General features: G+C 33.7%; 1 protein-coding gene across 1 annotated transcript in view; it reads right to left on the minus strand.

The window, feature by feature from the left end:
• Nucleotides 1-9,499: 9,499 nt before the first annotated feature.
• Nucleotides 9,500-12,484, minus strand: part of LOC132562287 (cadherin EGF LAG seven-pass G-type receptor 1-like) — a 30,159-nt gene continuing 27,174 nt past the window's right edge. The window contains exons 10-11 of the mRNA XM_060227028.1: nucleotides 11,654-11,727; nucleotides 9,500-9,579 (exon numbers count right to left, since the gene is read on the minus strand). Of these exons, the coding sequence (XP_060083011.1) occupies nucleotides 9,500-9,579; nucleotides 11,654-11,727 (154 nt within the window). The remainder of the gene's footprint in view (nucleotides 9,580-11,653; nucleotides 11,728-12,484) is intronic.

Genomic DNA, 12,484 nt, shown 5'->3' on the forward strand with positions numbered 1-12,484 from the left:
ACACAGCGTATGGAGCTCACCTGTACGATTGGTTGTTTGTCATCTACACGTAAAATGTCATTCTAGCTTTTCTGAAGACATGCGCCATTGAAATTGCAAAGAGGAAAACGCAGAATGCAATCTGAATTAAACATAATACATAAATAATGAACTGATCATCTTTTGAATTGTCCAGCAGTTCTTTTAAACATATTCATTATTTGAAGTTGTATGTTTTGTTTGTGTTCAGTAAAATGCTTATAAAACAAATAGCTGGCTTGTAGATGAGTAGTGTGTGTGTATTTGCTTTCTATCACGATGTGGTTTAGTCAACATACCTCAGATTATATCATATAATTTATAAGGGAAAGTGAGTAAACAAGAGAAACAATCCCAGCTAATCATAAAATTTCCATTATGTATATATATATATATATATAGAATTATTTTTAAAATGACAAATATTTATGTCAACTTTTTCACCATTAAATCAGAAAGACAAATACTTTTATCCCAAGTGTAAGGCAATTCACAAATAGTCATTTCCTTTGCTAAAGGATTTTTTTCATATTACAATGATTTCGGTTTGCACAAAAAGTATTCGATGAATAAATATACATATGTCATTGTTAAAAAATATAACTTTTGACAGATACATCACAGATAACACACAAAGGACAAAATAGGGTACAGCACACAACATATACCATATATTTTAATATGATAGAATATTAAGCCACGACGCCAAAATACAAGTGTAGACAACAACAACAACAACAACAACAACAACAACAACAACAACAACAACAACAACAACAACAACAACAACAACAACAACAACAACAACAACAACAACAACAACAACAGCAACAGCAGTAACAGCAGCAGCAACAACAGCAATTAACAACAACAAGAGAAAGAAAACGGGTTACAGGGGGTCACTATCAGTATTAGAAGACTTATGTTACTTATTGTATTGTAACATATTGATACACGTATCATAAATATACAGCTCTTAGGTTAAACAAAAATGTTATTAAGAACTTATAACATAATGCACGTGTACAATGATGGATATTAACCATATTTGGTAACATTCAACTCTAAGATTATATGGAAATTCAAATATTGTTTGAAAATGATCTTATTTGCTTCATTATTATCAGATTAAACACAGAATTTACAAACAGAAGTAATGAAACGATTAAAGATTTTGAAAAAAATATATATAAACTAACCACTGTTTCTATAAAACCCACTTTGTAACACATATATATATATAAACTGCCCCTCCATGGCGTTATGATAAATAGCTTAGTCATATTTGTAGTGAGTACTTGTGTTTTTAACAAATCAAACAATTCATGATCGATCGGATCGGTCCCAAGTCGTTTCTGTGTCTGTCAGTACCTTATTCTGTTTTAAAAATAAAACACACATTTATTTGGTGTGCATTTGAAACTTAACATGTACACCTTCACGTATTCCGAATACTATACTTCTAAAAGAGTAAACCATTCGAGTTTGTGATCATTTAGGCGCCATTTTTATTTCCTTACACATAAAGGTCAAGAACTGCGTTTGCCCTGTGTGCAAATAGAGAGGAGATTTTTAGGGTCCTGGACGGTATAATCTAAGTTTACATACCATAAAGTGGAGCCATTTTACGGTGTGTAGTATTCAAGTTGCACTATATAAGGCCAAGTGGATTGTTGTAAGCTTATATTGTAGAGGAACTCGGAAGTCAAACAGGTAGCACAGTTATAGATGCATTGATGGACTAATAAATATGTACAAACAAATAAATATGTATATTGAAAAAAAAACAAAACAAAACAAACACAACCTATAACCAAACCAAACAAAATGACACGCGTTAGTTTCATCATTTTATAGACATGTAAGTTTATAAAATCTGAAGAATCCGAAATTATGAACGAAATATTTGTGTGTATATTCGTAACATAAACCATCTGTTATCTAGAGAATTCGCCCTTCAAATAGTTTTCCGTATAAGTCACTTGTGTAATATACTCTAGGGGGTTTCTCATTGGCTGCGCCAGTCAGCTACCGATTGCGATGTCACAGTATGGACAACGACGATAAATTGAAAATGGTACAAAGAAATAGTTGCATATGATTGGCTTTGTCCTCCACAGGTTTTACTTCAAAACCTGTTAAAATCTAATTTCAGTAATCTTATGTTAAGTGGTAGAAGGATCTTAAATGAATTTTCATTTCAAATCATATCTAATTAATTTCGGCTTTAACCAATAAGTTCACGGCTAGCAAAAGTGAAAAAAGTCTACAACTCGTTTTATAAAACCTCATATGAGAAGTCGATGAAGATTTCACATCTGTGAGCTAAATGACATATCAGAAAATTAGAAAATTTATTTTCGCAGTGTGTGGTACAGATACAGAAAAAAACTGGAAACACTTCTGGTCAGTAAATAACAAGCGCTTTCATATGTAATCTTCAAACGCTTTAAAATCAGTTTTGCTACCCCAGTAACCATGTAGTCAACCTTTTAATATGAAAGTGCTTATCAATCAGAAGTGTCGCTAATTTTATTATCTATGTATATGCATGTATATCTATTTCATTCTGAGAACATTAATCTCATACACTAAGTAAATTAATGCATTTAATGAGTCAAAATTTTGTTTGTTTTATCGAGTTGTTTACGAAATTAAACTGAATAATTTATATCTTGTGTAGGCCGGGATCATACCCACTGAAAAATATGTTTAGTATATAATGTGTTTCAATGTAAATATTTAAACGTTATGAATATATATATACATTATTTTACTGAATAATATCATTTAATGCGTTTTGTTTATGGATTCGTTCTCAGATCTATTTACTTTTTATATATTTTCTATGAAGTATATTTCTGATGAAAATCGACGTTCCTACTAGTCCACGTGGGACATAGTAACGTGATTATGTAATACATTCATCCATAGTCCTTTGTTTAAAACAGTGCATCTTACTGTTAACATTGTTATCTTTCCTAGGGTGCTGATCCGATTAAGTTGGTGAGACTCAGTGTTAGATAAGCAGATGGGACTACTCTAGGGAACGGCTTATAATGACAGTGGCTTTCATACGACGATTCAAGTATTAAATACTTATTGAAGATAATACTGACTTTGCTACACATAAATAATCATTCAAAGATTTGAAAAAAAATGAAAGGAAATGAAATCTTACCTATGTAGAACTAAACGCTTATGTCTACATCATCGTTTTGAAAGTAGTTCATAAAAAATAGGTTAGGTTAAAATATACATTTCGTTGGCACTTGATTTTCTGGATAAAACAGACTCGCAAAATCCTTCAGTACTGTAACCCATGTCAACATTTATTTGTGTGTTTAACAATGTCGGGGCTCAAACTTTGTGGTTTGTGTAAAATAGATATTTTGGTTGGCACTTGATCTCGTCGATAAACATTGCTCACGAATTCCACTTACAATACATGGTTATCATTTCACGGGCATATATATTCAAGGAAGTAGATCTTCCACAAAAACGAATGGTTTTTCATTATATTACAAGAAAATAGATATCTCAATTATACTCAGACTTCAGGCCCCACTTGTATAAAATATCTCAATTTCAATTGAGATATTTTCCTAGCTGATTTCTTGAAAATAATATAATGAAAAACATCCTATCCGATGCCTTCCTCCTGGTCCTTGAGAAAATTTTATATAAGCCGTTTTTGAGGAGATATCAGCTTATATATATATAAAAATAAATGTAACACATGTAAAGATCTGTTTTCCGTGACATTTGAACTTCTATTTAACAACAACACCAAGACAACACTATGTTATGTTTGGAACGCACTATCTTATGTGAAAATATCAAAACAATTTTTTGAAAAAGTTTGACGGGTCCTTCTCTTGTGGAGGATCAATAATTATTCAATACATTATCCTTTATTCTGTCTTGTGTATTTTAATATATAATATTTATTATAAAACCTTATTCTCTTTTACATCCTTTGATTTACGTTATAGCTGCACCTGTTCTTGTACCGATATATTCCGATATCCCCTTGACTGAAGGAAATGGAAATCGACAAAGGTCACTCGGTTCAGAATATGTAAATCATGTGAGGATTCGTAGACAAAACAGGAGACTCGTTTTCATGCCTCTCCGAGTAAACATTTCAGTAGCACATGTTTTGTTTTATAGAATTAAGACTTGGATTATGGTTATGTTGACATGTTGGTACTTTCTTCCTTTACTTTATCCATGCTATTTCATTAACCTTGTACTATATAAGACCTCACTATGATGGATACATCTGCATTCAATGACTGTGTGTATACTGTGAATGTACATATTATCAGCGGTAATGTTATATTAGCGCTTTCCACGCTGACAGTATCACGCTAAAATGTTATTGCACTTATTGCACTCGCGAATTCATCATAGCGCTAATTTTTCAAAAGGTTAATCTGCTATACAATTTATTGTGCCGAATAACGTTTACAGAAGTACAGAAGTAATGACCGGTTTATTGTTCCAAGTAATACTTGTTCATAAAGAAATACAATATAACCTCGCTATCTCGAAGTCGACAGGACCGTAAGAAAACCTCGAGTTATCTGCGATTTAAATTAGTTCAAATGTTTAGTGTAAGTTTTGCTGGGACCGACGCAATACATTGAATTAAACGGGATTTTCGACATTTATTCATTCGAGATAACGAGGTTCGACTGTAAAAAATATCACCCTCGAATTCGTTACACATTATTACTAAGTACAAATGTAACAAAAGAATACTTATGTAACCCTGGTAAGTATAAACTGCAATTTACCGTTCGGCTAGAGTGAACTTCTCTTTAACTCGATAGGTTGAACGTTACTCCAGTAAGCCAGGGATTTCGGGTTCGAATCCTAGCGGAAGCATTGAAATAGATAATGACCTCTTTTACATGACGACGAAGTTTTAATTCAGACTCATAAATAGGACAAAGACACGTCAAGAACTACAAGAAGAATAAATCCAGGTATTAGATAACAGTAATAGTAATGAAACCATCCTCAATCTCAGGTCACATCTCATCAGAAATATGACACTTCCAAGAGAGATCAAGATGGCGATCACAAACCGATAACCACCGAACTTCTCCGACAACCAACAAAATTCTCCAAACAGATCGCTTTAATCTTCTTTGAAGTATTTTAAACGATGTTAGAAACACGTAAGTTATTCATATTTGCAAACAATACTTTCATTTTGCTCCATTTCGTTAAACATCAGTTTCGGTGTCTGTTAAATCGCTTTATCATTTGATTGACTGGCAAATCTAATTCTCAAAGGAAACGAAGTCAAACTCTAATGCCTTGTTAATATTGACTTTACATTTATTATCAATAGCTTTGTCACTCGGGTTATCTACGCCGAGGATATACTGTGTTACAGTAAAAGTTTATTGCCAATACTTACGGAAAATATAAAAATATAACAACTATAAACCAAATATAGAATATAAAACAAAAAAAAGAATCACACATGGACTTCTGAAAAACAGAATGACAGCGTCATTTAGCGTCACAGTACACCTATAGGGACAGCGTCATTGAGCTACAGAGCACACCTATAGGGACAGCGTCATTTAGCTTCACAGTTCACCTATAGGGATAGCGTCATTTACCTCCACAGCTCACCTATAGGGACAGCGTCATTTACCTCCACAGCTCACCTATAGGGACAGCGTCATTTAGCTTCACAGTTCACCTATAGGGATAGCGTCATTTAGCGTCACAGCACACCTATAGGGACAGCGTCATTTAGCGTCTCAGTTTACCTATAGGGACAACGTCATTTAGCCTCACAATACTCATATAAGGACAGCGTCATTGAGCTACAGAGCACACTCATAGAGACAGCGTCATTTTGCGTCACAGCTCACGTATTGGGACAGCGTCATTGAACTTCACATCATACCTATAGGGACAGCGTCATTTAGTCTCAATGCACACCTATAGGGACAGCGACATTTAGCCTCACAGCAGATCTATAGTGACAGTGTCATTGCGCTTCACAGCTCACCTATAGGGACAGCGTCATTTAGTCTCACAGTACACCTATAGGGACAACGTCATTTAGCCTCACAGCAGATCTATAGTGACAGCGTCATTTACCTTCACAGCTCACCTATAGGGACAGCGTCATTTAGCCTCACAGCACCCCTATAGGGACAGCGTCATATAGCCTTACAGCACACCTTTAGGGACAGCGTCATTTAGCCTCATAGCACCCCTATAGGGACAGCGTATATAGCCTTACAGCACACCTATAGGGACAGCTTTATTGAGTTTCACAGCACACCTATAGGGACAGCTTTATTGAGCTTCACAGCACACCTATAGGGACAGCTTTATTGAGCTTCACAGCACACCTATAGAGACTGAATTACGTTATATACCTAGTAGATGCGCCCAAAAGGGAAAATGTCTTTAAGATTTAAGCGACAAGAAACAACTATCAGGACCGTGTCAATTAGGTACAAGACACACCTATAGGCAACGCGTCATTAAGCTACAAGACAAACCTATAGGGAATGTGTCATTAAGCTACAAGACACACCTATAGGAAATGTGTCATTAAGGTACAAGGCACACCTATAGGAAATGTGTCATTAAGGTACAAGGTACACCTAAAGGGAATGTGTCATTAAGGTACAAGACACACCTATAGGAAATGTGTCATTAAGGTACAAGACACACCTATAGGGAATGTGTCATTAAGCTACAGGACACACATATAGGAAATGTGTCATTAAGCTACAAGACACGGCAATAATTAATGCGTCATTAAGCTACAAGACACGGCTATACGGAATGTGTCATTAAGCTACAAGACACACTTATAGGGAATGCGTCATTAAGCTACAGGACACACTTATAGGGAATGCGTCATTAGGCTACAAGACACACCTATAGGGAAAGTGTTATTAAGCTACAAGACACACCAATAGGGAATACGTCATTAAGCTACAAGACACACCTATAGGGAATGTGTCATTAAGCTACAAGACACACTTATAGGGAATGTGTCATTAAGCTACAAGACACACCTATTGGGAAAGTGTCATTAAGCTACAAGACACACTTATTGGGAAAGTGTCATTAAGCTACAAGACACACCTATTGGGAAAGTGTCATTAAGCTACAAGACACACCTATTGGGAATGTGTCATTAAGGTACAAGACACGGCTATAGGGTATGTGTCATTAAGGTATAAGACACACCTATTGGGAATGTGTCATTAAGGTACAAGACACGGCTATAGGGAATGTGTCATCAAGCTACAAGACACACCTATTGGGAATGTGTCATTAAGCTACAAGACACGGATATAGGGAATGCGTCATTAAGCTACAAGACACACCTATAGGGAATGCGTCATTAAGCTACAAGACACACCAATAGGGAATACGTCATTAAGCTACAAGACACACCAATAGGGAATACGTCATTAAGCTACAAGACACATGAATACGATTTTGCTTGATGAATTATCGGCTAAGATTGATTAACAAACATTTAAATAATGAAACTTTGTAAGACACACAGAACTACAAACCAGATTTACAACAATAATCGTTTACTTTTTCGGTGATCTTGTTTAAACATCACAATATGCTGTGAATATGTAAATTAGTACGCCAAAATACATCAACTTTGAAAACATAAATAACATTCATTGATATTGATAAATAATTAACAAAAAATTCGTCTGTCGAAAAAAGGAAAACAAGAATACAAGAGATTTACAATGCTAATCACGTGACGTTAAAACATGTTATCAATGAGACAGTAGATTTGTATGTTTCCGGAAATAAAATAAACTTCCGGATACCAATTAATGAACATACACTGCAGTCTACGTACAGGCAACACATTGATGAGCTATTATAAATTAAATTAGAATTATAAAATGTCGAAGCTTTCTCTTCCTGTTTTAAGCCCATTTGGTGTCGTTGTAGCGATGGTACACGTAAAAGTAATAATATCTTCCTTACAGGAAACACGTCCATTTCACGTCACTTCTAGGTGGTATTTCTTTCTTAGTATTCACTGTGAAAAGAAAAAAAAACAGAAAAGTTCGTGATGAATATTCAATACATGGAATGTAACTGTTAGATATTCAATACATGGAATGTAACTGTTAAATATTCAATACATGGAATGTAAATGTTAAATATTCAATACATGGAATGTAACTGTTAAATATTCAATACATGGAATGTTAAATATTCAATACATGGAATGTAAGTGTTAAATATTCAATACATGGAATGTTAAATATTCAATACTTGGAATGTAAGTGTTAAATATTCAATATATGGAATGTAACTGTTAGATATTCAATACATGGAATGTAACTGTTAAATATTCAAAACATGGAATGTAAATGTTAAATATTCAATACATGGAATGTAACTGATAAATATTCAATACATGGAATGTTAAATATTCAATACATGGAATGTAAGTGTTAAATATTCAATACATGGAATGTTAAATATTCAATACTTGGAATGTAAGTGTTAAATATTCAATATATGGAATGTAACTGTTAAATATTCAATACATGGAATGTAACTGATAAATATTCAGTACATGGAATGTAAGTGTTAAATATTCAATATATAGAATGTAAATGTTAAATATTCAATACATGGAATGTGACTGTTAAATATCAATACTTGGAATGTAAGTGTTAAATATTCAATACATGGAATGTAACTGTTAAATATTCAGTACATGGACTGTAACTGTTAAATATTCAATACTTGGAATGTAAGTGTTAAATATTCAATATATGGAATGTAAGTGTTAAATATTCAATACATGGAATGTAACTGTTAAATATTCAATACATGGAATGTAACTGTTAAATATTCAATACTTGGAATGTAAGTGTTAAATATTCAATACATGGAATATAAATAAAAAGAACATTGATTAAGAAATCAGTGTATATAAATATTTATGGCGGATGCAGTAAAAGAAACAGAAGACACTTAATCTTCCGGAACACCTGGTCTTGTTCACATTGTAATTTTTCAGGAGTTCGGTGTTTATGTTCCTTTTGTTCATGTTTTGCTATAGTTGTAATAAATTTGAGTTTGAATCAATAATTTTGTTGATATATGTTGCTCTTTTTAAGTCGCATACACGTGAAAGCTTCGCTCAGGAATAATTCATGTAATTTCCAAGATCGGGTTGAAAATCAGGAGCAAAATTGTTATGCCTTAACATTATCTCACAAAACCCCATGAGTACTGTGAAAAACCTATCAGAAATGACTGTTTCATAGTAATTTTCAGCTATATATAATTTTAAGTACTTCGTTGTTTACATACAAATCAAATAGTGATGTCGTCAATATATAATCAATAATAACAAAAAGATAATTAAATAGATAAAATTCATGAATAAACAAATAAAACAACGTGATATTTTTCAAATTAATATCCCAACTTACTTGTCCTGTTTCCACGGGTTCCAACCGTAATCCCCTATAGTGACCACTTTCTGGTTGCGTACAGGTGGCGTGTACACTAAAAACGTATTAAAACATTTTTCTGTATAAATTCGACGCCAACAAAAGCCAGCAAATAACACATGATCCAAGCTTCAAATTACACACAATGAATAGATATATGCATGACTGAAAATATGCGTACAGTAAAACAATTAATTTTTGTGGAGGTTTAGTAAGAGATATGCATGAGTGAAAATATGCATACCGTAAAACAATTAATTTTTGTGGAGGTTTAGTAAGAGATAGGCATGACTGGAAATATGCATACCGTAAAACAATTAATTTTTGTGGATGTTTAGTAAGAGATAGGCATGACTGGAAATATGCATACCGTAAAACAATTAATTTTTGTGGAGGTTTAGTAAGAGATAGGCATGACTGGAAATATGCATACCGTAAAACAATTAATTTTTGTGGAGGTTTAGTAAGAGATATGCATGAGTGAAAATATGCATACCGTAAAACAATTAATTTTTGTGGAGGTTTAGTAAGAGATAGGCATGACTGGAAATATGCATACCGTAAAACAATTAATTTTTGTGGAGGTTTAGTAAGAGATAGGCATGACTGGAAATATGCATACCGTAAAACAATTAATTTTTGTGGATGTTTAGTAAGAGATAGGCATGACTGGAAATATGCATACCGTAATACAATTAATTTTTGTGGAGGTTTATTGTCTTTAATTTCGTAGTTAATCCATGAAATCAAAATACCATGAAAAATTAAATGGAAGATTGACATTAATTTCAGAATCAGTTTATTTTTTGAGTTCTGTTTATCAATGAAATCAACAAGAGCCAAAACGAGCAGCTTTTTAGGGACCACGAAATGTGTGGATGTGCGAAACATAAACGCAATAAACTTCGACAATTTGACTTTTTGTCAGAAAAAAATGTTTTTTTTTTAAATTTTATTTTGTGAGAAAGTTATTTAAAACGAGAAAAATAACAAATTCGCTACAGGCGTCGGCATATGGGTTTTAGGAACTATGCACTTTCGTTATTTTTCTTAATCTTTTCGTGAATAACCAGAGCTCTTGGTTATTCTCGAGTTCTCGAGGCGGACTTTCCAACAAACTTCTTTTTTTCTCCTTAAAGTGCAATAGAAAGGTACAAAGAAACAATAATCTCAAAATACTCAGCCGTACATCTCCATAGCAACCGAATGACATATATATATATATATTGAAAAATTGCTTAAATCCTTTATTTGACAATATGCGGAAATTCAACCTTTTTAATGTTTATTGTCTTTTTGATATTGATATTTCAAGAAATGTGATCCGCCAAATCTGTAATTTGTAGTAACAATTCATGCAAAAGTTTGTCAAAACCTCCTGAAGAATTATACTCAAGAGAAGTGCCCAAGCAACGGCAAAACATTGGCATGATTGATGCTGAAAACCGAATTACGACACCAACGATGACGTCACAAAATACAGTTCACAGGTTTTATCTTACAATTGAATTATGTTCTACTTCCGATTAAACATGAGTTTCATATCATTGATACATCAGATTTGAAGTCTAGTAGGAGTAGGATTAAGTTTTGTTTTTAATTAATGGAGGAGAGTGAATACATGTATTTCTTACTCTTTCAATGAAAAAAAAAATGAGTTAAGAGTAGTGATGACGACATGATGAATCGAGTAACAAAGAGTAACGGGCAGACGTGATTGTAAAATGAACGGTGGATGAACTGACTGCATGAAGAGCAGGTTTCTCAGATGGTCTGTTCTTTTGTGGTATTTAAATCTTCGCAAAAAGTGATGTCGTTTCAAAGCGGCGTCCACGGATAATGGTGTAAATCGGCAAGAATTTTATAGTGCTGTCACGCTGAAATGCCATCCATTCAGAAACGGGATACCCTGCGTGACCACATTTTGCTGACAATGGACTGATCAATCCTAGATGACCATTAATGCTGGATGGGAAAACTTTGGGTTTTTCTTGGTGTGGAGAGAGAACTTGCTACTTTTCTCATCTGAGAAGGGAAAACAAGCTTCCTTAAGTCATTTGCCTGTAACAATATATGTTAGGGGTACAGCATTGATTACTTTTACACAACGTTTAAACAGATGTACTCACCATATTCTTCTTCCTCCTCCTCTTCACTTTCCTCCTCAAATTCCTCCTCGTCTGCTGGGGGGTCACGGCACCTGCTATGATTAATATTTACCAACTAAAACCTCAGATTATCATCTCCGTAAAATGGATATCATAATTATATACTAGGAAGGTCGAACGGACAATGATTCTGCCACTTCGTTGATAGTCATGTTGTTCTCTCTATAACTGATGTGTACCTTTACCATTACAGGTATAAGTAATGCAAAATATCAATTGTCAGGTATTGTTTTATATTTAGGAAAAATTAGAATGATTCCTTGCAATCAGTTTGTTTTGTTCAAACCGAAAGTGGTCATTTGAAATTAGTTCGTAACATGACATAGATGGATGGAAAATGAAGTATTGAGATGTGTTTAAGAGACAAAATCAGAAGTCATTCGTTTAAAATATTTCTTCCAAAATGTTTTTCTTTTATAAGAAACAGCAAGAAAATAACAACATGTCATCATGTTGATAAGCCAAACTCAAATTCAATAAAACTAGGGGAAACTATGAACAAACGCCGTCTGCTTCATCAACGACACCCGCCATGTAAACATTGATCAATCCAAGGAAGTCATGTCACATTCTCAAAATAAGAACAAGGTATACAACAACGGAACCAACAGACAAACTAACACTCCTAGCTTTATGTCGCGCTAAGAAATAGAATATTTCTCAATGAGATCAGTTAGACGACCGTTAAACTTTCACATAATTTTCATCAACCTGCATCTTTTAAACCCTGTGTTACGAGTTTGTCCGTCAGTTCACGACTTGTTGCGAGATAATGGGAACATGGTGCTGAAT

This window comes from Ylistrum balloti, unplaced genomic scaffold (genome assembly GCF_031769215.1).
Source record: "Ylistrum balloti isolate Yb309-2 unplaced genomic scaffold, AGI_CSIRO_Ybal_v1 Utg371388, whole genome shotgun sequence".
Taxonomy (NCBI): Eukaryota; Metazoa; Mollusca; class Bivalvia; order Pectinida; family Pectinidae; genus Ylistrum; species Ylistrum balloti.